Consider the following 27,654-nt stretch of genomic DNA (forward strand, 5'->3'; position numbering starts at 1 on the left):
AATCATGATCTTATACAAATGAAATAAATCTATCAAAATGCAATCTTTTAATAAAATAACACCCTTCGGGGATGATACTTTACATGCCTGTATTGAGGCTGAAGTTAAAAATACGCATGTTCTTTATAATGACGGTGATATGGAAAAGTATTTTGTGGATAATGTGTTTTCTTGCAAAGTAACGAATAAGTCGAATGAAGTTGTTGGAATAAATCAATCAAAACAAAACAATATATTGCGTGCCTTCATGGGCACAGAAACTAGTTTAAATCAGAATAATTCAGAATTCAAAGAACTTACGGAAGATTCCAACACAAAAAGAAGTATAAATAATGAAACCAATACACCAAGCAAGTTAGAACTTGGAAGCATTACTTCTTTAAAGAAGAAGCATGGTTTGTGTAAAATAAGAGAAAAAGATGTCAATATTAGTTGCACAAGAAATGATGTTTCACCAAGTACAATCAATATAAAATCGTTTAACAGTAATGTAACAAAAAGCAAAGCAGAGAAATCATCAGAAATGAATCCTTCTATCCTTACTATCTGTACTCAAGAGCGACACAAATTGGCTTCTTGGGGTTTACCACCAAATATTCTTCAGGTAATATATATTGTTGGATTATATCTTTGTTTTAAAAAAAGCTAGATAAATTTTAAAAGTATAAATAATATTTCTTTTTTTTCTTTTTTATATTCATTATATGATATTTTTTCTAATTTCCACTACTTATTACCATACATAATGATAATTACATCCTTACAGAAATATGAATTACGAGGAATAAAAGATATGTTTGCTTGGCAAGTCGAATGTTTATCGAATCATAAAGTACTTGAAGAGAAACGTAATCTTGTGTATTCAGCTCCAACGTCAGCAGGAAAAACATTAGTGGCAGAAATTCTTATGATAAAAACAGTATTAGAAACACACAAAAAAGTGATATTTATTCTGCCATTTGTCTCTGTTGTCAGAGAAAAAATGTATTATTTTCAAGTATGATTTTTATTTATAATTATTCATATTTGAATTTAGGAAATTTTAAGCACTTTAATTTTGTCAATATAATTTGGTAGGATTTGTTATCTGACAGTGGTATTAGAGTTGAGGGATTTATGGGTGGTATTGCCCCACCTGGAGGGTTTACAGCTACTCACGTCGCAATAGCAACGATTGAAAAAGCAAATTCCTTAATAAATCGTTTAATGGAAGAAAATGAGTTAATCAATTTAGGGGCTGTAGTGATCGATGAATTACATCTTGTTGGTGATTCTAATCGAGGATATCTTCTTGAATTACTTCTAACAAAATTAAAGTATATGACCCTTAGGTAATTAATACACATTTATTAATACTTTTTAATTTACTATTATACTAATGAAATTGTTACTAATTTAATAAATGTATTATGTTATATTTACGTTACCAATTATAACTTGTTATAGAAGTGAAAATGTTAATATACAACTGATTGGCATGTCTGCAACACTTCCAAATTTATCCATGTTAGCAGAATGGTTGGATGCAGAATTATATAAAACAGAATTTAGACCAGTACCTTTAAACGAACAGTGCAAAGTATGGATCTACATTGTATAATGATGTAACTATTATGCGACTCAAAATTAATAAATAAGTGTTCTTTGTTTTTAGATTGGTAAGAATATTTATGACAATAAATTACATCTTATCAGAAGTTTAACACCAATGGCAGAATTAACCATGGATTCGGATGATATTCTTCACTTGTGCATCGAAACAGTATCTGATGGACACAGTGTGCTGATTTTTTGTCCAACAAAAAATTGGTGTGAAAAGTTAGCTGAACAAATAGCAACTGCATTTTCCAAACTAGGTCTGTTCAAAAATACAAAATTTATATTTTTAATGTAGTTGATGATGATACAACTAAAAAAGTTTATATTTAAAAATTTGAAATTAGATATATGTATATGTATTATGCTTTTTAGGTCAGAAAAATACACAACTTGGTGAAACTTTAAGACAACAATTAAATTCTACATTAATCTCCGAAACATTGGAGCAATTAAAACGTAGTTCTATAGGTTTAGATAAAGTGCTAAAAAACACAGTTTCGTTTGGAATTGCTTTTCATCACGCTGGTCTTACGATGGATGAACGTGATATTATAGAAGGATCTTTTAGGTATTTTATTTACTCATTTCAAATACTACTACTCAAAAAGCTTTCACGATGCTTTTTTATACAATTTCAATTTAACAACAGTCCAGACAAAAAGATCTTAATAGTGTGATATTTATAGTATTCTATGAAATGTATTTACCATGTAGAAATTAAATGTGTATTAAATGTGTATTAAATGTTAATTCTTTCAGATCGGGATCTTTGAGAGTCCTTATTGCAACATCAACTTTAAGCAGTGGAGTAAATTTACCAGCAAGAAGGGTAATTGTAAGATCTCCAATGTTCGCTGGTAGATTATTGGACAATCTTACTTATAAACAAATGATAGGACGTGCAGGTAGAATGGGGAAAGATACAGCAGGTGAGATATAAATAAGAAAACAAACAAAATTTTGTTCTGTACATTCGAAATATAAGTGATTTATTTCTATAGGCGAAAGTATACTTGTATGTAAATCGAATGAAAGAAAAGCAGCCGAATCGTTATTATCAGCCACATTGGAACCTATTGTTTCTTGTCTTGAAAACTCGGGACCTTTAATTCGAGCTTTTTTGGAAGCTATAGCTAGTGAAGTTGTGCATACAGCATCAGATCTCGAATTGTACACTAAATGTATGTTAATAAATTTGAGCGACGAACTTAATCCAAAAAACTCTTCAAAAGAAGCAATTAAGTTTTTAGTAAACAATGAATTCTTATTGTATGTTTATTAGTAGACATGATTTATGTATTTTCATATTAGTTAATTATGTTATATTTCATATATCATAATATTATGTAGATTACAACAAACAGATGATGGGCACAGATGGGTAGCTACAGCTTTTGGAAAAGCATGTTTAGCGGCTTCTATACCACCTAGAGATGGTTTATTTTTACTTGAAGAACTTCAAAAAGCAAGGCGATGCTTTGTATTGGATACAGAATTACACGTAATATATTTAGTAACACCTCTCAGTTGTGGAAATCAAATTGGAAACATCGATTGGATGACCTTTTTGGAACTATGGAAAATGCTTTCAGAAAGTGAACGTAGAGTTGGTGAACTCGTTGGTGTTGAAGAACGATTTTTAACTTCGGCTATTAAGGGCATCGTACGACCGGGAAAATCAGTAAATTATTTTATAAATAACATACAGGATGATTCTAAACACTAGGACAAACTGTAAGCTCTTTTCTAAGTAAAAATACAGAAAAAGTTTGAATTTCGCATTGAGTACTATTTTTTGATGATGTAATGTTTTGTGTGCAACGGTACAAGTGCAGAATACATTTGCATTTGATAAGGAGAACTGATTGAAACGAGAAATTACATTATCAAAAATTGATCCCCATTGCGGGATTCCAAATTCTTCCAAATTCATTTTTTTTGTATCAGTTTTTTGTATCTATACTTAGAAAAGAGCTACAGTTGGTTTTAGTGACCACAATCATTCCGCATATAATTTAATTATTTTGGAATTATACGAATTGACGAATTTCAATATTTTACTTTCAGCTTAACATACATAAGAGATTTTATACTGCACTGGCTTTGCACGATTTGGTACGCGAAGTTCCTCTTAACACAGTTTGTACAAAATATGGCTGTTGCCGTGGAGTCTTACAAAGCTTACAACAATCTGCTTCTGTATTTGCTGGTAATATTTTCTATATTCATACTTTTTATATAGTACAGATTACGCTATCTTAATTTTATACATAGGGATGGTCACACAATTTTGTAAGCAACTGGGCTGGGACTGTATGGAATTATTAGTTTCCCAATTTCAAACGAGGTTACAATTTGGTGTATGCAGAGAATTATTGGATTTATTACGTCTTCCAATGTTAAATGGATTGCGTGCTAGAAGTCTTTATAAACAAGGAATCACATGTGTAGCAGATTTAGCCATTGCTAATGAACTTGATGTTGAACGTGCACTTTATAAAGCACTTCCATTTGAAAGGTATACTTAATGTTAAAATAAGTTACTTTGAGTGCAAAGCTGATGTTAGGCGTATTAGACATCGATGAGTGATAGTCAAAGGTTGTTTATGATCTTTATTATAATATTAGTATATAAAAGAGACCTTAACACGTAAACGAAAGTTTCTTTTTTTGTGTGTTTAGTTCTAAATTGTGGTCCGAAAAATGCAAATGTCGTTACATTTGTAAAGTTATATTTTACTGTGTTCTTTTATGTTAACTGTGTACGCGAATTCCTTGTTTTCTGTAATAACTGTTTATGTTTTTACAATAAATTATATTATGAATTATATTTATAATACTTATGAAAATATCTTATTACTAACAGTAGTTTTTAAAGTTTTATGTTATTAAAATTATATTTTAGTGAAAAAGAACAAGATGGTGAACACGAATCAGAAGCAATAAAACGAAATAAAATGAGGACAGTATTTGTTACTGGAAAGGATGGTTTAACGCCTCATGAAGCTGCAATTATGTTAGTACATGAAGCTAGAGTATTAGTTCAGGTATATGATTATTATTTCTAAAAATAGTTACTTTTGAATTATTTTAAAGCTAAATAATTTTGTTACTTAATTACAGAATGAATTGAAGTTGCAGGATATGTCCTGGAAACAAAAATCTGTTACAAATGAATCTCGTATTGAAACAAGTTTGCAAATACAACAAGATACATTTCAAAGTACAGAATGTACAAATGCACAACCAACCATTAAAATTTCTACGTATAACAACGCACAAATTGAAGTTCATGCAGACAATAATGTATTCCGAGATAAACATTCACAGAGCTCGTGTGCAATAAATACCCAAACTATTACTTCCGTTGATCAAGAAAAAGATTTATTAAGTAACAAGTCGTATAAGAACGAAAAATGTAAAGTTAATACATATGCCGCAGAAAATGATAAAGATTTTGAATGTAATCTGAAAAACAAAATACGTAACAATAATTTAACTGTGGAAAATGTTAAAAATTCTAAATGTTATTTGGAAAATGAAAAATGTGACGTTAATATAAATGTTATAGTTTCAGAGTATAATCTAGAAAAGGATCTAACTAAAGAAAATAAGAATGATGATATAAAAGTTACTGACCAGTTATTGCAAATAGATGTTCCAAAAATTTTAGATACTTCGACCGAAAAACTGTCTCTTGATTTCTTTGAAGACAGTAGTTTCAGGATGATGGATGATTCGCTAAAAAAAAGAGACAGTGAATCATTGATTAGTTTCAAAGATAAGAAAAATCGAACTCAAAATTTTACTTTTAAACATCCAGTAGACGACATACAAAATTCTGAAAACACAAATAATATATTGATTAAAAAGATGAGAACCTCAAATGGAATAGATACTGGAATATCAGCCTGTGCAAATGGGATTATACGAACATCTAGTTTTGGGAAAGATGTAGAACTAAGAGTTTCAAAAAGTCCCAGTTTATTTGATGATAGTTTAAATCTTGACACACAAATCTGTAATGTTCTCGAGCAAAATATTATTGATTCCTTAGATTTTTCAGAATTTGAGGAGACTAAATTGTCTGAACACAAATTGACAATGGAAAGTAAAGAAATACCGAGGTTACAAACCAATCAAAGTGATAATAATGAAACACAAACAGAGAAAGCTTTGAAAGATAAACATATAAATAAAAGTTCTATGGATTTTACAAATTTACAAGCAAAACACAGTACACTGTTTTGGGAAGATGATTCTTGGAACGTACCAATTAATTTAACAGAAAAGTTGAATCAAATTAGTGATAAAAATAACGAGATATTTACCAAGCGTAATATCAAACATGTAAAAAATGCAAATATACAGCATATTGTGGAAACTGCTGACACTAGTCATAATACACCAGACATGAAAAAACGATATGATATAAAGTTTGAAAAATCTACGGATATTCCTGACGGTTTCAAAAAAGTATTGTATAAACGTAGATTTAAAGATATGTCAACTGAAAAATCACCTGTGGCAAATATAATTGTTTTTAACCATAATCGTACAACATCATTAGATTCGAACAAGTCGGATTCAGATGATATTATTATTGCTTCACAAAATATAAATTCACCTGCTACGGGTATTATGTCACAAGCAAAGTTAGATTCTGGAAGAAAACAAAAAATATGCACTCAAAAAGTTGTCAATTATGTATCAAATAATGTTACAAAATTTACAAGTTCTGTTTCAAACACGATACAAATTGAAAAATGTAAAATTAAGCCTAAAATAAAGGAAATACTTGCAACAAAAATAAAAAGTAAAAATTGTAGTACAGATAGTATAATTTCAAATTCAGACGAAGATACTCTTATAAAATCTCCAAAGATTTTACAAAAATCAAAACATACCGTAAAAAAGAAACAAAAAATTCCAGAAACATGCTTGCAAACTAAGAAGATTAACAAGATAAACGAAACAGTGAATTGGAATACGTTAAATATTATAAAAGTCGGAAGTGATAGAGGAACATTTAATTTATTTAAACGCGAAGTAATGCAAAAACAATATATTGCTCTAGCTTTAAATTGCGAAATGTATAACAATGATACAAATAGTATAGGTTCTAGAATTATTAGTTCCACCAATACCGAAAGGAAGAGATCTAAAAAAGTAGACAATTATATTTATGCAGATAAAAAGTTGTGTGGTGTGGCTATTTCTTGGGAAAGCAATATTGCATATTATATTTCTTTCTCTAATGAGCAAGGTATTAAAATTTATGTTAATGTAAATTTTAATTTTTTGAAGATTACTAAAATAATATTCCTCCAGATATAAAAGTTCCAAGCAAAGAGCAAATGAAGCTATTAAATGAATTACTTAAAAAAGAACATTTAAATGTAAAATGTTTTGCAACTAAAAAAACATTTAAAACTTTGTATGAATGCTGTGATATATCTGCGAGTTGCAAATTTTTGGATCCGAAAATAGCAACCTGGTTACATGATGGTACAGTTTATGAAAAAACGTTTAATGAAATGGTAATGAATGCGTATAATGTTTAATATTATTTACAGCGTAATTAAACTTGCATAGTATTGTATCGTATTGTAAATATTATTAATATCTAATGTGTAAATAGGTTAAAGAATATTTTCCACAAGGATGCTTCATAACAAAACGGATAGGTGCATGTTATGATACAGGACCTGGATTAAACATCAAAAGCACAATACCAGGAGAATTCAGAGCATCTGCAGAAGCTGTACTTACATGGTACATGACAGACACTCTTTTAGAAAGATTAGAACAATTAAGTCCAACATTACTATATACATTTAAAGGTAATTACATTATTATACATATATTGCCTTTATTAATATTTAATTTCAATGTATTACTTCTATATATTTATCCATTTCATTTAAATCTTAAATCACTTGTTAGACATTGAGATGGAAATAGTGACCTTACTAGCGCGTATGGAATTAACTGGTTTTGGTGTGTCTTTAAAGTCGTTACAAGATTTGTCTTCTGCTATTCACAAAGAGATGATATCATTGCAAGAACGAGCATTTGAATTGTCTGGAAAAAAATTCAATTTCTCTTCATCTAAAGAAGTTGGCGAGGTTTGTAAATTGATTTTTAAAATACATGTTTATTAGTGCAAGTATTTTAATCTAATTGTTAAATTTTCAATGGTACAGATTTTAGGTTTATACAAAGGGAAAAAAGTTAGCATTAACAAAGTTGTATTAGGACAATCTGATCATCCAATATCTAGTTTAATTATGTCATGGCGTAAATTAAATGCAACTCTCTCTAAAGTACGTATATCGAAGGAAAGATTTAAAAAAAAATAAAAACTCTTTCTTAAAATGAGAATTTATTACATTTCTTTATTATTTTCTTTCCATTTGTTATTCTAATAACAACCAACCACAATGATGAAACTGAAATAAAATATTAAGATTTGTACATCTGGTTTGACAAACAAACGCTATTTCTTGTTTAAAACTAAGAAAATAATGAAAAAGTGAATTTAGATACTTTTATATTTCATTATTTAAGTATTATATATGTTTATGTAAGTAAACAAGTAAATAGAGTACTTATTTATTGGTTTTAAGATTAACGTTTTTCTTTTGTTACATGAACTATCAAGAGAAAAACTAATTACAAACTCGTAATTTTGTTTCTAATTTTTTACTTCATTGAATAATTTTTTGTTTCATAGATTGTATACCCAATATTGAACTTGGCCCAACACAGTTCCCGCATTCATGGTAATTGTGTTACATGTACATTAACAGGTAGAGTTTCAATGCACGAACCAAATTTACAAAATGTGCCAAAAGATTTTAATTCTGAAGATAATAGTTTTATGATAAGCGTTCGAATGGCGTTTGTACCTGCTATAGGCAATATTATATTGTCAGCAGACTACTGTCAACTTGAATTGAGAATATTAGCTCATTTTTCAAAAGATGCTATATTGTGTGATATTATGCGGAAGCCGGGTGATATTTTTAAAAGCATTGCAGCAAAATGGAATCATACATCTGAAGATCAGGTATGCGAAATATCTAAAGTATAGTTTATGATCTAAATATATTTCAATGATTTAGTTTATATAAATTTTTGCTAATAGGTGGATGATCAAATGCGTCAACGTACAAAACAATTGTGCTATGGAATGATCTACGGCATGGGAGTAAAATCGTTAGCCGAAAATTTGTCCATAGATGAAATTAAAGCTAAAGAATTTTTAGAATCTTTTATGAACACATACCCAGGTATATCTATATGGTTAAGCAGTGTGGTGAAAGAAGCACGTATAAATGGATACGTAACAACAATCTTAGAAAGACGTAGAATGGTTCCTGGATTGGCAAGCACAAGTACAACAGAAAAATGTAAATTTTCTTTTTTGGTAGTAAGGTGTTCAATATTAATCATTTACTAATTAGAAACAATTTTATTTCATAACTTATAACATGATCTATATCAGCATTTCTTAAACTGTAGTCCGCGAACGTGTTAAGGGAACTCTAAAAACCCTCAAAAGAAAAAAAGTATTCATACATCAAAAATTTGATTTTACTTGAAAAGATTTACCACAAATTTTCGTTCATCGAAAGAATCCTTGGAAAAGTGAATTTTGAGAAACGCTGATTTATATGATAAAAATTTTCAAAGCATTTACGAATAAATTCTTTATTGTACAGCACAAGCGGAACGTCAAACAGTGAACACTAAAATACAAGGTTCTGCAGCAGATATTGCAAAAAAAGCAATGGTAAATATCGAAGACAAAATGCGATTTGAATTCCCAAATTCAGCAACTATTATGCCTGCTGTTTATTCTATACGTAAATTACGAAGTAATAGTAGAGAAGCGCAACAAAGAGGTGGTTATTTGGTATTACAACTTCACGATGAACTATTGTATGAGGTAATAAACAAGACATTGAATAATGAATTTTTATATTTAATGAAATATAAAAAAAAAAATGTTACTCTAGGTAAATATAAAAGATTTACGACAAGTTGCAACAATAGTAAAAGAATCAATGGAGCAAGTATGTCAACTTGCAGTACCATTACCTGTAAAACTAAAAGTTGGACCTGCATGGGGGGATCTATCTGAATACACTTTTCAACATTGATCTATTTAGTTTTATCGTTAATGGTAGTAATACTTGCAAATATAAGTTTTATATTTATGTCCTTTAATATAGATTTTCAATTGATCGTGTTATTCGTAATTACATGAACTGTATATATTTACAATATATTTTTATTATACACTTTTATACTGTGAGCTAAAATAATGAATTACGTATTTTAATTATAAAGTTTAAGTAGAACAAATATTTCTTCACAGTATTGATCAAATTTCAAAATCAGTATTATGTCAAATTTTACTATATTGATTAATCAAATTGGAAATCATTGATCTATTAATCTATGTAATGCAAAATCTAAGGAGTTTGTATGAAAAATATTATATAGGAATTTATTTTTTATATTTCATATATCAATAATACTATTGTATTTATAAAAATGTATAAATGAAATGATTTGTATAGTACTATTAAATTGTACAGTAAATAAAAGGAAGATTTTCAGTATTTAAATATTTTATAGTAACGTATTTAATAGTAAACTTATTAACAAATGTTATTTTATAGATTATTGTAAACATAATGTTTTCTAAATTGTATCACAGGGTGGTGCTAGTGATTGATGTAATTTTGTTACTGCCGTTTGTACTATTTGTTGAAAAATTTCGTCTTCTTTGCTAATTACTTCTAAATTTAGTAAATCTATGTGTGCTTTTTTTCCATCAACAGTAACATATAATTTTTCTCCTTTAAAAATTTTAGGTACAGAGTCTTCGCCAAACATTTCTTGAAGCATTTCTATTAAGCATTCTTTGAAATGCATTCGATCCATTTTTGTAGGTGCTGGTAACACTTTGGGTGGTTGTTCCATCATTTCGGCTTGTAATATTGCAGTTAAAACAGAATCTGCATACATATCATTCACAGGTGTTGCAATCCATTCCATAGTTACAATTTTTCCATCGATTGTTATGTCAATATTTTTAAATACACGTAATTTTTTATCATCGACTGCTTCTAAACTTCCAGCAATTTGTATTAGAAGGTGTTTTAATACTGGTAACGATGCTGAAAAGTACACGCTTTGCCTTTGAATAACTTGACTCATACTCATATCTGTATATTTTGATAAATCACATGGTGCAAGCATGTGATAATTGAAATTTCTTTTGACTAAAACTCCAGATAATATTTGTCCTGGTTTCGGTGTTTCCATTGCTAATGTACCCATTACTTTAGCAGTTTTTTCTCCTCTGAAGTATAACTCCACGGCAACTGTATTTCTGGGATTATGTATTTCCATTGTTGTACTAGGATCATCTTCATATTCGCGTTGTAAAGCAGCTTTTAACCTTCCCATTTCATTTTGCTCTCCATGTACAAGCACAACATGCGGTGGTTTTAAAATACGTATAAACTCTGATGTCTGTTGATAATCTGTATGCGCTGAAAATGATATATAGTCAACGGACATTTTTAATGGTAATTTTTGTCCAGACATAGTTGTAATTTCTTCAGGTTCTGACAAAATAGTCTTGGCTAATGTTCCTTCTACACAATAACCAGCTATTATAACTCCATTTTTTGCATCTGTACACCATGATTCAAATAATTCTCTTGATAAACCACTTTGCATCATACCAGGAGAAGCCATTACTACACATGGTCCAATATCTTCAAAATGATCAATACCTTTTAAATTCGAAATGTGTTTAAATACAAAAGGATTATTAATGGCTATCTGTCTTCTAATTTTATCATTCATTGCATTTACGTAAGTTTGATAAACTGCCATACATTTCTTTGCCAACGAAGAGGCATAATATATGGGAATTTCATGAAGTTCAGGATGTTGACTCCAATACTCATCTAAAATAAGTAAAAGTTCTTGTGCTCTACCTAACGCGAATACAGGTATTAAACATCTTCCACCTCTATTAACAATTTCGTGAACTAGATTTGTGAATCTTCCTTCACGATCTTCTCTTTTCTCATGTATATGCGTACCATATGTGGATTCAGTAATTAAAACATCCGGATGAATATTTGGAATTTCAGCAGCCATTAAATGTCTATCTTCTTGCCGACTAAAGTCTCCAGTATACAAAATTTTAACACCTGCTATCTCTATCATAAACATAGCAGCACCCAATACATGTCCAGCATTATAAGCCCAAAATTTTATTCCAAACACATCTTTTTCTTCGTGAAAATTAATTGTTTCTATTTTGTCCATACTAGTTTCTAAATCCGATTCTGTATACAACATTTGTTCTGTTGCAATGTTGCTTACTTTTATATAATCGGACAATAGCCAACGATATATTGCTTTGGTGGCATGTGTCATGAAACATCGTCCTTTAAAGCTAGTCTTTTGTAGAAACCATGGTAACGCTCCGCAATGGTCCAAATGAAAATGAGAAATTAATAGCAAATCAATTTCGTCCGCTTCTACTAAATCTACAAATGGTAATGCATCCATTCCGGATAAACCAGGATGAATACCACAGTCTAACATAATTTTTTTTCCTTTAAATTCCAACATAATACATGATCTTCCTACTTCTTGGCCTGCACCAAGCGGCCTAATCGATAATAAATCACTTTCTTCAGCTGGTACTTGTGTATCTGGTTTTCTTTTTGCAGCCATTTTTTCTTTTATATATTTACAATTATTGTATTTTAATCGAATTCATGTAAACGTAAAATTATGTTATTATAATTTATTGTTTTTAACACTTATAAATTGTGTTTTCATATACATAAATTTGTAAAATTATGTGCAAAACAATGCACATCTTTTTCTTATTTATAAATGTTGTATGATATTATCTTCGCATCTTAAAGAAAGCAAATAAATGTTCATAGGTTATATAGTTATTCGTATGCAAGATCGGAATGAAGGTTATAAAATTATCTTGTTCATTCGATAATTAATATATGTGAAAAGATTCTTGCAATGAAGTTTTATAAATGAACAAACCACAATACTGTTTAAGTCGACACAATTATCCACGACTTTTGAAACATAACCTACACTATTGCATGTATACACGAACTTAATAACATAATTCTGGACCAGGGGTAGGCAGTGACACAGTGACAGTGCGGCCAGATTTGGCATAATTGAGTGCATTGACTTTCGTAATGAAAGTACCATAATGAAAAAAAATTTTCAAATTTTTTTGGCGGAAGTATAAGTATTAAGACTCTTTGATCATATTGTGACTATTAAAACAAAGATTTTTTTTGCTTTTCTTATGTACGTACGTAGATAAGGTCTACTCGTATACTTCGTCTGTGGTTGTGTGTAGATATACATATGTGAGTTGCGAGTTACGAATTGTTCACGTTTTTTTTGTTTAGTTAAAATTTCAAATAATTTGAATTAATTGTATCGTACAATTCCATTTAAAATTTCGAACGATGAGAACTTTTCGCGTTTGCTTTTCCAGATCCTAATTTTGAGGATCGGGCCCTGATGTATCATATGGTTCATGACTAATTTGAGTAATGTAAAAGTATCTTGACTTTAGAATCATACGACCGTATAATACGTAAATAATTTTTTATCAAAACTTTTATCGATGCCGCGTCAGAAGCAAAATTCATGAATTTGTTGACCTTACCGACGTCAATGATCGGATTAAATATGATTCTTAGAGTCATTGTTCTTAATGATAGAGTGCACTGTAAAACTACTAATTTTTTAAGTGGTCAGTGTTTCGATTCGTTAGAACATGTGGCGCTGCAGTCTCGGCAGTATGCAGCGCGGGTTTCTGACCACGCTGTAGTACCGTCACCGGTCACCATGCGATATGCAGATCTAGGGAGTAGACCGTCACGCCGCCCTAGGAAACAATTGCTTGTTCTGCGTAAGGACGGGGAAGTCCTGTCTTCTTCGTCAAGCACGGAAGGAGAGACGACACGTGTGGCAGTCCGCCGGATTAGAAAATAACTACCGGGTGCGCAATTCAGCACCTAGGCTTTTTCCCTCGTGATTGCATATTTTAATAAACGCTGCAAAGGAACATCCACAGAAATTCCCGAGTTTAATTGTACTAGAATCCATACGTTCTATAAACATAAACTCTTATTGAATCGGTGGTATAGACAATACCTAATTGGTGATTAAACAATTATTTATAAAAAATATTGTAACGTCCGCGTAGCGTACGTCTCCTCACTCCGACCCCTCGGCCCTATGTTAGGCATAGTTACATACCAGATAGGAAGTAACTAGATTGTTGTAGACCAGGCTTAAGCGTAACTAGTTGAGTCATTGGTAGTTTTTATGTTCGGGCATTGATTATTGTATTTCATGTATTAATTAATTATTAATTATTCGTTGTTAATTATTGTGGTTAGTATAGGTTAATTAATTAATGTTAGTTAATTAATTAATTAATTCTATATTTGAAGCGAGCTGTTAACCGGGTGCGATAAATGAGTTAAAGAATGTAATCTACATCCGGTATAGGTGATAGGAGGAGCACGGGAACGTCCCTGGGCGCAAAATCTCCGCCGGTGAGTCCACCGGCTATTCCTGGTATTATAGGGGGGTTGGAGCACAGGGGAGGTTTCCCACTCCACTAGTGGCGCGTATAAAAAGGAGCGTCTCCCCGAGTACAAAAACGATCGTCAGGACTATGGTCCTTTCTTCGGGTTTAATTGTTGCGGTAGAGGCCGATTAACAGGCCGCGATAACTTATAATTTGGCTATTGTACATACGGCAAAAATTTTAATGAGCGATAGTAGAGGTCAAAATAAGGCGAAAATCTAGAATACTAATTTGTTGATGGAGGCTTCGTTGCAAAGTTATTAACATTTATTATTTGAAAAATTAATAACAGTTTTATTCGTAAGTAACTCAGAAGAATCGTGATACACATCACGTAGACATTCACGAATAACATAATCGCGGTGCGTGTTTATTTAATTGCATAGTGGTTAGTGCCTGAAAGGATTATTTGTGGATACTTGTGGACACTGTGGACAATCGTGGGGCGTGTATAATCGCGTGTGGGTGATTTTTGTTCACAACATTGTGTATTGGAACTGGCATTCACCCTTTCTCTGTGAAAATCTCGTCGGGCGAGTTTTGATATGCCCTTCTGGATTTTCATAAGACAGGTTCGCATTCCCATAAGTGGACAATAATCTAAGGCTGTCGATAATGTCGGTAAGTAGAATTTTTCATGCTGCGTGAGAACCAGTAGCACTGGCCTGCCGCAACCGTCCGCGCGAACGCAGCTGTTTAGCGGGTTGTCATTCTACAGGCGGAACTTTAAATGTTAATAACTTTGCAACGAAGCCTCCATCAAGAAATTAGTATTCTTGATATTCGTCTTATTTTGGCCTCTACTATCGCTCATTAAAATTTTTGCCGTAGGTAGCCGAACACCCTGTATGTAAAACACTATCCTTCTCTTTCGGTGATTGCTCTTTGTTTACGTATGGCCTGGAAATTGTGAGAGTCTTGCAGTATTTGGCATAATGTCCTACCTCGTTACAACGAAAACAGCGATTTCCTTTCGGCTTATCAAACTGTTTGTCTGTATGTCCTTCTCTTCTACAGTTAAAGCATGTTGTCCTTGTCGACGTGCCTGTGTTGTTATATCGTCTCTTTTCGCCTTTAAAATGTGCTATTTGATCCTGTAACAAATGCGTAGCACCTTTTAAAGTAGGCAATAATTTACTCAGTTTGTCATATTGGTACAATGGTCCCAGATAATCACGGAATCGTAGGTTATTTAACACGTGGACTATCCATTCCATCGATTCAGCGTTAGTCATTCCCGCTTGGTTACATTTTGCCAGTTTTTCATAATAATACTCGGTGATATCCTGATTCGATTTTTTGGAATAATTTTGCGCTTCTAACCGCTTCCTCACACAACTTTCATCGCATGGAAATGCCTCCCTTAACAATTCCTTCCATTGATCCCACGTACGCGGCGTGTCACCTTGTGCAAGTAGGCTGGCCCTCCACTTCTTCGCAACCCCGGTCAATATTGATAATGCCCAATGACGCTTCGATACATCATTCCATTCATATAGTAACGCATATTCTTCTATTTTATTAATCCATGCATTTATATCTATCGCGGAGTTCACGGGATCAAAGGTAGGTAAAATCTTATGTACATCCTTCAGATTACGCGCGTCGTTTTGATCATTCATATTAGCAATTCGATTTGTAATACTCACAGTCGTACTTCGGCTTTCGTTACTTGTAACGCTTGTTTCGTCGTCGGAGGTAGTTTCTCTTTCACTGAAACCACGTGTGCTCTCACCTTCAATTGTTTGTTTACGTTCTTCTTCGTTCCAACTTTGTGTTTCCTTCCGTTCTTGTCTCTCCTTCTTTCTGCCGCTTGCCTTTAACTGTTCGAAACTCGAATCTTCCGTTACCTTGCTCCTGGTATTCATACGTGCGATAATGGCGCACGACCAACAATTTTTCTTCAATTCCTCAATTAGCTGCTCCCTCAGCAACTAATTCTCACACTTGTGCTCCGTCGACACACACGAGTCGCAATTTTCCATCAATGTCCACAGCCTTCCTTCACCGGCACTCGATCGCGTTTGTAAACCACGTATTCTCAATAATGTTCTTAGCGATTTCCTTCTCACCAAATCTTATATCGGCCTTTCAGATCGGACAACGGGCTTATGTATATCCCACTTCTGATATTGTTACAAGATTAGGAATTAGTTTATTATAAGTAAAAGAAATACATAATAATAATAATAGGTTGAAATCACACTCTCTCTCTCCTACGTATCGCTCGTTGGTCTTTCAAATTGCGACTGCCGAATCGATTGTCTCATAATTATTAATTATATAGCAAATAATATGAGCTAATGGCTGCGTTTTTCTTATAGTTTCACATATGTTCTTCGCCCCGGTGCGCGGTCTGATAACACCGATTTCGAGTCGCAAATACGTTTTTGCAGAGTTATTTTTTAAATAAATAATATATTACAATTTAAAATAAAAAATAGAGGATTTACGATGTACTTATCAATGAAGTACTTACATACCCTTACGTATTTTAATAATCTTGATATCTTTAAATAATTTTAATCGATTAGTTACTCCAACGAAATTAATCGATTGATGCTCAATTCTGAGCCGTACAGCTTTCATTCCGTTAAAAAATACTAAAATTTCTGTAATTTCATTTTCTGTCTCACTTCCACTTGTGTTTATTTCTGAATCTGTTGGTAACGTTGCGAGTGATACGAAAATGGTAATGGGGCTCTAGCAAAAATGCATTGGGTAAAAGATCTACTTGTATACCTCGTGCTTTCACCACAAACGAGGTATGTGAGTAGACTTTTCACCTTATGGACTTTCGTGGCCGAATCTGACTGCCATACCGACCTGAAAATTCGGAGGTGATTTTAGCGGCCTCTTCTCATGGATGGCGGTCAGTTGAGAAACTCACTAAATTAGTGTGATAGGCAGCAGACTAGTTGCGTGTAAATGCATACGAGTTGAAAAGTACGAATTATTCGCGTTTCCTTGACTAGTTAAAGTTGTAAATAATTTGCTAAAATCAGTCTATCCGCGGTTTCTATTTGAGGCATCCCTCGGGTTCGTAATACAAGCTTCGCGAGACATCGGAGCTTCCCCCACCCCGCCGCCTAATTCGCGAGCGTTGCCGAGCACAGCGGACGGCCATCATTTATACTTTGAAAATAAACATAGCAAGACGTGTCGAGACGTATCGGCGTTTCGCGACCGAGGTGCGTATTTCTAACCTGTTTATCCTTCCACTATTACTACTCGCGTATTACTACTTACGATCTCTTGCAATACGGTTTCGATTTAATCATTACTTAATTGTAATAATCGTTTGCGTACTTTAATGCATCGTTATTTCGTTTCTGTTACAGTCTCTTATTGGAACTCGAAATTAAGAAATATGTAATAAGACTTGTTGGAACCTGCCAAGCGTGTCGGCGTTTCGCGACCAACGAGGTACATACGTGTTTCTAACCTTTTAATATTTCTTCATTATTATCAATTATTGTTTAATTATGATTTAATTTGTATTTCATTTCTGTTGCAGTCTCGGATTGAAATTCGACGCTATGGAAAGTTTCATTGGCGCGTAAACGACACCATAACAGATGGCAGACGAGTCGACAAATTTTGGAGGGAATATTGGTAACTTCTAAACAATTATAACAAAAATTAATATCCATATCAATATTTATATATTTTTATTTCATTATTACGTTATTCGATGCAAGCATGATCATAATTTTATAATCGGCCATTGTTAAGATAAATTATGAAAATCTTTGACAAACTTTTTATCCACTTCGATATACATATATCGAAGTATACAGAAATGGCGTCGGTAGATATCGACGATAAATTGGAATAGTTTATATTTAACTGTATTCTGATCGCGATTGAATATTTCCGAGTGTTATTTATTTAATTGATTGTTTATATTTCTTTATGAATTGTTGTAATTGCAATTTGCACATATATTTCGATGCAAGTTTAAGAAAACGTAGAAACCACGTAGTTGGAATATGCTATTAAAGCATAAATAATTAACGAACTTTAATTTTTGCAAATTTCGGAATATTTATAAAAATTACGGGATATTCTAACGTTCGAGAAAGTAAACATAATCATGCTTACAACTCTAACTATGAAATTTAGTGATATAATATTTATAAATTGAATAATTACTTGTACGTAATTATTTTCGTAGATAATATTTTATCGTTGAAATTCTCATTGATTGAGAAAATTTCGCCTTCGTGGCATTGATTTTGTACGGGACAAACTATGTATACAACAGTACTAAGTAAAGCAGTATTTCTGTTGACGAACTCTTGTAAGAAGAAAAAAGAAAATCGATAGGCAAAGCACAGGTGTGCTTGTTGTGTTTCTTGTCTCCTGTCCCTTTCTTTTCAACTCTTTTCTTTCCAGGAAATTTGTTGGCCGCGCGCAATGCGGCCGGTAGGTTCAGTGATTGTACGTAGCAACAAGTTTGTTTCTCGGGGCAAAGTGACCCCGAGTCGTTTACGTATTAGGCAAACTCGATAATAGAAGCAGTGTTTCTTACGCAGTATTAAATTATTTCCAGGGCATCGTGGCTCTTTCTGTTTTCTGAATCGCGATAATAGAATCATTTGTTCGCCGATTTCAATCTTCGGCCGCGGTAATCTAATTTAATACTTTCCAATCAAATTAATTATTTTTTCAATTTGAAATTTAAACTCCCCGTTACCGGAATTAGAGTCAGGGCATCACCGAAGAGGACTACATATTGGGCGATGCTCCACGAGCAAACAATGTAAGTATAAATTTATACTTTGAAATTTTTAATTAAAAATCTCTACAGTTTTAACAATAGATTCTAATTGTTTTCTTACAGTTTTCTTACAGTTTCTGAACATGATCCTGGGAACCAGCAGCAGTACTCGGGGAGTATCGGGCGGTGGACCACGAACAAACAACGTAAGTATAAATTTATACTTTGAAATTTGTTAATTGAAGATCTCTATAATTTTAACAATAGATTATAATTGCTTTCTTATTCTTTATAGCAGGACCATGCAGGGGGCTTTGATGACTTCCACCGGGCAGCAGCAGCAGCATCATTATGCAGTCATCCCAGAGGCACAAGTTCATCATTCGTGAGTCGCATGCTACTTGTGTTCCTCTGGTCCCCAACCATGTTGTAGGATGAAAGATCCGAATCAACACGGGTGACCAGTTGTATATTTGGTATTTTTGACGAGTTAAGTGACCGCGGGTATGAAAAATACCCATGAGTTATATTTTTTTAGTGCAGGCTAGGGTCTTCTTGCACTCGCGTTTTTTAATGTTATCAATAAATATTACACAATATGATTATTACACAATTTTGATACAATATATGAAATATGTTTATTATCTTTATATGAATTAAATAATTCAGTAGAATATGAATTAATATAATGTGAAAACATTATATTAATCGTATGATTGAGTAAAATATCTTACATCATTAATATATTTATTAAATATTCGTTTTATTAATTAATACATCATACGATGTATTTTATGTGCAAGAAGGCGTTTCGCGACTGGTCGATTTTCAACTCAAAGGAACATTCATGTTAATTTTATTTTTTTTTAAATTTACTTTGACGACAGAATCGACCAAGGTTAATTGAATATTTTGAATAATAATTTAACAAATTTATTTCAATTTGCAAAGTAACTTATTTTATCATGAAATCTTTATTAAAGTCTTACATTTTGAACAATTAAGTTTCAGTCACAAATTTTTCTTGAATAATAATATCTTTCAATATTAACGTACTCTGTCGTTGATATATTACATATAACAAGTCGAGTCATTTTAATTGAGAATAGATACCGTTTAGTTAATTATTAATAACCAGTTGTTCTAGTCAGGATTTTCAGGATACTTTTGCGTGTTCGTTGCCTAAGTTCATGCACATGCCCAAGTGTTATTTGCACGAGCGAAGGTAACGGGGCACGATGACTTAGTTTGTAACATTTACAATAATAATTTATCCGTGCGACTGACTAGTGTCTCGTGCACGATGTACTGTCCACATATGTGTGTTTGTGGTTAGGTTGTGGAAGTGCATCGTATCAAAAGTTCATTACAATTCAGATACAGAATTTTTTACCATTAGATTTATAACAATCGTAATAATAATATTAAACTTATAGTTATTATTTACTTGGCAATTGATCGTATTGCATATACGTCAATGATATTGTTAAATGCATAATGAATTAGCTTTTCAATCTTATATAATCATATATGTATAGAGTATATTTTAATAAAGACTATATCAGATATATTAAAATGTTTTACATAAATAATAAAAGTACGCAATAGGCACTAGCTTTGTCAGTCCACTGCAAAAACTGGTACGTACACAATTAGAGTATGAATGAGGTTGTGTCCGGGTGTCGGAGGAACCCCGGGGAGTCCTCTCTAGTTTAGGTCGCGCCCGGACATTCAGAATGAGAACCGTGGAGTGTTTGTTTGAGAGACTGAGTTTTGCAATTTTTTAAATATAGGGTTAGGTAGGTAAGTAACTTATTCTCTGGTGTGTGTGTTTAAACCTAAGTAGGTAGGGTCAGGGCAGGACTGTCCACATTAGTAATTCGGGTAGGCGCGTTTTCGCGTGGCAGTTCTGTTTCTGTAGTTACGATTTCGAGAGTAGAAACCTTGCTGATTCAAACGGTGCACTTGTGCTGTTTGTTTCGGCTTTATTTTCGACTCCTTGAATCGCGCGACTCTTAAAGTCGCTCTCTCGCGCTCGCGATCGTGATCAGGTCCCTTTCGAAACGTTCGTCCCGCTCGAGATTCACCACGTATGCTCTTGCAACAATTCGTATATTGTTGGAAGACTACGTATTGCACAAAATCTCGAGCCCGGTCTTTCGTAAGTTTCAGGCATCGGCAGGACCGCCGAAGAAAGAAAAGGCTCTCAATGAGCTGAAGAGGCCCTGACAAACTGTCTCAAGAGTGGACTGCAACAAATGGCTTTTCATCTTCATCCTCGGATGAGAATGGAAAGTCATTCCTGTTACTACTTTGTCACTTAACTCGTCTGTAGTTGTAGTTAGTTTATTTTTCTGGCTGGCTCACGTATGCATGTACCTGATGGTACATGATTGCACCATACATGCCAGCCATCCCTCCCCATAACTTGCGGTTATGATATACGTAGAGTTGCGAATATCCAATAATCGCGTTTGCTTGTAGAGTTGCGAATCACTGTTTTTCGACTTTCCTTTTCAGGGCAGTGTTGCGCCTTGACACGATATGCGATTGGTTTTTTGCAAACTTAGGTACTGAATGTTTGCTTAAAAATAGCGTTGCGAATTATTGATAAACGTGATTGCTCGTAGAGTTGCGAAATACTATTTTTCGCGTTTGCTTTTCAGGGTAGTGTTGCGAACAATCACGATTCGCGTTGCTTTTTTACTCTTTTATATATATAATAATGGATGTCAACCGCGTTTGTAATTTTCATGTTATAAATTAGCGTTGCGATCTTGATTAATCGTGCGATTTTTTATTTAGCGTTGCGATATTTTCAATGCCCAAATTCTACCCCAATTGTAGTACTAGTAGTAGTTAATTTATTTTGTGGCCAGTACATGTCTATGTACATGTACCAATAGCCCCTGATTAAAGTTAGAGTTGCGAATAATATACAATGTTCGCGTTTGCTCGTAGAATTGCGAACAAATATTTATCGCGTTGATATATCAGTGTTGCGAATAAATACGATTCGCGATTGTCTTTATGCAAACCTAGGAACCGGGCGTTTGCTTTAAAAATAGCGTTGCGAATTTTTAGTAAACGCGATTGCGAATTAGAGTTGCGAATTACTATTTTTCGCGTTTGATTTTCAGGGTAGTGTTACGAATAATTACCATTCGCGGTTGCTTTTATTCTTATAAATCGCGTTTGTAATTTTTCTATTATAAATTAGCGTTGCGATTGTTGATTTATCGCGTTGTTGCCCCGTAGTGTTGCGATATTTAAAACGTCTAACTTCATCCCCATATGTGCCACTCTACTGTAGTTTGAAGTAGCTTGACGTAGTTAGTTTATTTTGTGCATATATGTTTATAGCTACAACTGAAGACGCCAGCACCTGATCCAGCGTTTTTGGGCAACACGATTTGCATTAGCGTTGCGAAACATAAATGTATTTCCATTAAAGATAGAGTCGCGTATATGTATACAATAATCGCGTTTGCTCGTAGAGTTGCGAATTCCTATTTTTCGCATTTCTTTTTCAGGGTAGCGTTGCGAATTCCATACGCGATTGCTTTTATTGTTATTTAAGAATAGCGTTGCGAACGTACCGATCGGTTTGTTCTTAGCGTTGCGAATTACTATTTTTCGCGTTTACTTTTCAGGGTAGCGTTGCGAATAATCACCATTCGCGGTTGCTTTTATTGTTAGAAATCGCGTTTGGAATTTTTCTATTATAACCTAGCGTTGCGATCTTGTCGCGTTTTTTATTAATCAGAGTTGCGATCCAATGCCCAAAAGCTGGTCAAAACGCTGCTCACTGCACCAGGATCATCGAGAAGCAAGCTGGGATTCTGCAAAGCCTCGAATGGCTCAACGTCATTATTAAAATTAGTGTTGCGCATGATTGAATATAGGTGCACGCGATTTAATTAATAAAGGAACCCTGTATGGTTCATTTTACGAATAACGAGCACCATTCGCGTATAGTTTTTTATTTTATAAATTAGCGTTGCGAAAGAAAGAATGGTCCACTCACGGGTTGTTTGAATTTAAGACGAGTGGACGTTTATTCCAATTATGAGTTTATTCTCAAAAGAAATACTGCTTGAAAGTACTGTTGCGAATAGACCAATTGTTTTATTCTTCATAACGTGTTAAAATCTGTAATATATGGGAATGTATTTTCATCACAGATTTGTGATGCATTTAAAAATTCTATATTATGATTAATTTTATTGTAGATTGAATTTATGATTGCTATATAGATATCTATATCACTAATTATTCATTCTTAGAGTTGGTCATTTTTACGGGATATAATAACGTTTGCAATCCAATTGTTATTTATAAATAGCGAATTTTTTATAAATATTCTGTACTTTTTGCATAAATCAAAGTTTGTTCGCGATCATTGTTTTAATTGATGGAAAATAGAATGCTTGCATCAAGAGGGTATGCAAATTGCAATTCGATATTTCATATTGAGAATTAATTTCCGCACAGAATCGACATTTTCGTTCGTTATTGCTTTTTTCTGTATGAACGTAATTTAGTTTTCAATACAGTAAAATATAATTATTGCAATGTATACGTCTTGAAAATATTTTTCTTGAAACATAAAATCTACGGTAACAAATGAATAAAATTTTCAATCTATTTCGTATTTATCTTAACACTGAGGCGAATTTTCATTCAATTTCACGTAATATTTATGTTTTTAAACTTTTTAATATCAATTTTTACTCGTGGAAGCTCAAATATTAATTTCATAATATCAATTTTTTCTATGATCGATTACCATTAGTCTATCTTGACGGTATATAATTATTTTTTTCTGTGTTCATTAATACACTTTCGTTTCAGCTTTTAATCCTTTGAACAAGTTCTTGTTACAAAATATCATCGAAGAATGGAATTGGAAATGGTACACGGATTCCATCTTGATCGCTTTTAGAGAAATATTTCATACAATTTTATTTATTGTCTGATTTATGTTTCAGAGAAACATCGTGGGATTAATCAAGACACCAAGAAGAAATATTTTTTCATATTTATTTGTTTTATATGAGTTATATATTTTATTGGATATGAGTTTTTGTTTCAGGAAAACATCGTGGTAGTGACGAAGACACCAAGAAGAAAATATCTTGTCATATTTCTTTGTTTCATGTCGGTTATATTTATTGTACATGAGTGTATGTTTTAGAAAAACATCGTGGGATTGATGAAGACACCGAGAAGAAAATATTTCCTCATATTTCTTCATGTTTCTACAGATTGCGTTAGAATATAAGTACAAATGTATATAGATTATAAGATAAAAAAGCGTTCTCCTGCCGTTTATTAAATATTACCGCAACGTGTGCGTAAATTTAAGTGGGAATGATTAATATTAAGATACATATTAGTATTCTAATATGCAAGGTCCATACGTGCAGTTGCACATTTCTGGTTGGATCTTCAGGATCCATTCTTCGTTTTGTACGAGTGTCTTGTTAGGCACTGTCATAATGCAAGTATTTATTTAAGAAGGAACAATTAATAATAAAGTACATATTGATAATTTAGTAATCAGGATTCATACGTGCAGTTGCACATTCCAATTTCGTTTCTAGAAAACATGTGATGGATTATTTCACATGTATCAACATTTTGTTAGGTTTTTCATCTCTTCATCTGTCAGAGTTCGTGCGTGCAGTTGCACATTTCAATTTCGTTTTTAGAAAACATGTGTATCATCTCACATGTATTGACATTTTGTTAGGTTCTTCGTTTCTTGATTGGGCAGTTCTTTTAAGAACTCTCCTTTTCTAGCTCGTTTCTAACTTTTCGATAGCTTCTACCTTAGATAGGTATTCGAATTTCTCGCCAAAGGAAGGGTGGTTGAGGCGAGGCTAGGGTGGGTCTCCAGTCGCAGCAACCTCCACGCGGTGAGACCCGGGTCATATTATTTACTATGTAATTAATATAATTATTAATTACATAGCAAATAATATGAGCTAATGGCTGCGTTCTTCTTATAGTTCCACATACCTTGTTCGTCCTGGTGTGCGGTTTAATAACACTGATTTCGAGTCGCAAATACGTTTTTGCCGAGTTAGTTTTTAAATAAATAATATATTACAATTTAAAATAAAAAATAGAGGATTTGCGGTGTATTTATCAATGAGATCTTTACGTATTTTAATAATTTTGAAATCTTTAAATAATCTTAATCGATTGGTTATTCCAATGAAATTAATCGATTTATGTCCAATGATGGACCCTACAGCTTTAATTCCGTTCAAAAATAATAAAATTTATGTAATCTTATTTTCTGTCTCACTTCCTCTTGTGTTAATTTCTGAATCTGTTGACAACGTTGCGAGTGATACGAAAATGGTAATGGGGTCCCGGGACCCCAGAAACTCCGGCCGAAAAATTACATTAGGTGAAAGGGGTCTATTCATATACCTCGTCTGTGGTTTCACATATGTTCTTCGCCCCGGTGCGCGGTCTGATAACACCGATTTCGAGTCGCAAATACGTTTCTGCAGAGTTATTTTTTAAATAAATGATATATTACAATTTAAAATAAAAAATAGAGGATTTACGGTGTACTTATCAATGAAGTACTTACATACCCTTACGTATTTTAATAATCTTGATATCTTTAAATAATTTTATTCGATTAGTTACTCCAACGAAATTAATCGATTGATGCTCAATTCTGAGCCGTACAGCTTTCATTCCGTTAAAAAATACTAAAATTTCTGTAATTTCATTTTCTGTCTCACTTCCACTTGTGTTTATTTCTGAATCTGTTGGTAACGTTGCGAGTGATACGAAAATGGTAATGGGGCTCTAGAGCCCTAGAAAAATGGGCTGAAAAAATGCATTGGGTGAAAGATCTACTCGTATACCTCGTCTGTGGTGAAAGGTCTACTCGTATACCTCGTCTGTGACTTATCCTCGTCTGTGGCTCGACAACTCGTGTGATAGAATAATGTTAAATTGGTTACCTACTTTCCCGACTTATGTAACACGAACATGCATTGGTCGATATATTTATTCGAATTCTTGAATGTCTCTTTTATTTGCTGTCGGTAAGCAGGTTCTGATGCACCAAAGCTTGCACCTTTCGAGCAGGATGCATTCTGAATAATAAAATTTCGTTGGTAGTTATGTAAATGTTACAACTTCCCGTGTTATTTGAATAAATTTAAATGTAATAGTTTGATAGAGATGATTGCGAATATTTATAAATCTGTTCCAATTGATGTTTCTTCAAAGTATTCGTAAAAAAGTATATCATTATTTTGTTCCATAAATCAGTCGGTTAGTAGATGGCGTTGGTTGTCTGGGCCCTAAAACATACTTGGCGGGCACTCCGTCAGTTGACGCCATCGACTCCTTGCAGACACCGATCCCTAATGGTTGTTCCCGAAACAATAAATTGTCGTAATTACAATAATCTCGGTGTTCAAATCAATGCTTCGTGTTTACATGGAGGCAGCCGAGTAACCAGTAATTTTAATTAATCACCGGTTCAACGGAGAATGGTCGTTCGCTATCTCTGTTCCCAATCAAACTCACAACCGGGGGCGAACAATGGGAGACGATTCCCATTTCCCTAAACGTCCTGCATCCGAACCGCGAGGCGTCATCGATAGACGAGAAGCGGCTTTCTAAACATCGGTTAATTACTCCTGGAGGGTCCGTACGACGGGCGCGCAATCTTCCCGGAGAAGCGTTGCTTGGCAGCCACGCGTAATTAAAAGCCTCGAGTGTTCCTCGGGGACGTGCAACCCCATATCTTTCGCCGTAAACTTTCCAAATGATTATACCGAGTATTATTTAATTCGCGTAATGACTACCGCGGTGAACGGGTGCCGTAACAAACAGAGCCGAATCGAGAAACGTCTCGATCCGTGATCATCCACGCGGCGCGATCATCTTTTTTCGCCCCTCTTCCATACCACGCTGGTACGATCCAGCAGGAGGATAATTCGCACGTACGACGCGCGTTCTGCTCCTTTCCGTGGCGGTTCCGTCGATTTTTCGCCGTGATACTTTCGCCCGAGCACGCGTTTCCGTGTAACCTCGCCGAAGAGAACGTACACACACGGAAACGTGCACACACAGTCGCGCATACACGTTTGTTACAGGCCATGAAGCGTGTTATCTTCACGAGATGTGTCAAGAAAGACGCGGCGCTGCCGTGGTGCGATGTTACTACGCCGCTGAACTCTGGGGGTCCCCCTCTGGCCTGGCCCGAGCTCTGACTGGTTTGCACGTAGCAATTTACGGAAACCGCACGTAACGCGCGTTCTCTCCGTGCGGCGGAGGAGGCGGAGAGACGGTGAGGTCCGACACGAGCTAGCGTTTCCACGGAGTGTTACGTAACGGATCGGCGCTAGATCGTCGGCCAGAGTAACTGTATTTTCGAAGAAGAAGAAGATCCCTCCTCCCTCCTTCGCGGCCGCGGCGAAATCACGAAGCAGAACTTCGCCTCCGGGACGATGGCGCGCTCTTCGTTTCTGTTTTGCCCCTTTTTTTGCTCGTCTGACCGACGGTTGCACGGTCGCGGGCTCAGGGGGGTGGGGGCACGGACCGACTTCGTTCGGGGAAAAACCACTCCGCTGTCGTTTCACTGATGATGATAGAGGGTTTT

General features: G+C 33.8%; 2 protein-coding genes across 2 annotated transcripts; one reads left to right on the plus strand and one right to left on the minus strand.

The window, feature by feature from the left end:
- Positions 1-83: 83 nt before the first annotated feature.
- Positions 84-9,928, plus strand: LOC122400269 (DNA polymerase theta). The gene is made up of 22 exons (XM_043401633.1): positions 84-604; positions 767-997; positions 1,078-1,331; positions 1,447-1,579; positions 1,655-1,856; positions 1,972-2,167; positions 2,359-2,528; positions 2,601-2,868; positions 2,950-3,280; positions 3,667-3,808; positions 3,874-4,117; positions 4,505-4,646; positions 4,723-5,083; positions 5,207-6,865; positions 6,931-7,139; positions 7,241-7,442; positions 7,546-7,727; positions 7,806-7,925; positions 8,336-8,671; positions 8,750-9,014; positions 9,327-9,553; positions 9,624-9,928. The coding sequence occupies exons 1-22, from the start codon at positions 140-142 to the stop codon at positions 9,765-9,767; spliced, it is 6,483 nt and encodes a 2,160-aa protein (XP_043257568.1). The 5' UTR covers positions 84-139; the 3' UTR covers positions 9,768-9,928.
- A 386-nt stretch (positions 9,929-10,314) lies between these two features.
- LOC122400140 (cleavage and polyadenylation specificity factor 73) lies at positions 10,315-12,410 on the minus strand. The gene has a single exon (XM_043401421.1). It carries the CDS (start codon positions 12,373-12,375, stop codon positions 10,315-10,317), a length of 2,061 nt encoding a protein of 686 aa, XP_043257356.1. The 5' UTR covers positions 12,376-12,410.
- Positions 12,411-27,654: the final 15,244 nt, after the last annotated feature.

The sequence above is a fragment of the Colletes gigas genome, unplaced genomic scaffold, assembly GCF_013123115.1.
Source record: "Colletes gigas isolate AHSC1104 unplaced genomic scaffold, ASM1312311v1 Colletes_gigas_Sc00016, whole genome shotgun sequence".
In the NCBI taxonomy this organism is placed as follows: Eukaryota; Metazoa; Arthropoda; class Insecta; order Hymenoptera; family Colletidae; genus Colletes; species Colletes gigas.

Excerpts from the sequence above, each read along its gene's own strand:
- LOC122400269 (XM_043401633.1), top strand. The coding sequence starts at position 140 with ATGGAAAAGTATTTTGTGGATAATGTGTTTTCTTGCAAAGTAACGAAT. Across the intron at positions 605-766 it reads TACCACCAAATATTCTTCAG|AAATATGAATTACGAGGAAT; the intron begins GTAATATATATT and ends ACATCCTTACAG. Across the intron at positions 2,869-2,949 it reads GTAAACAATGAATTCTTATT|ATTACAACAAACAGATGATG; the intron begins GTATGTTTATTA and ends AATATTATGTAG.
- LOC122400140 (XM_043401421.1), bottom strand. The coding sequence starts at position 12,375 with ATGGCTGCAAAAAGAAAACCAGATACACAAGTACCAGCTGAAGAAAGT.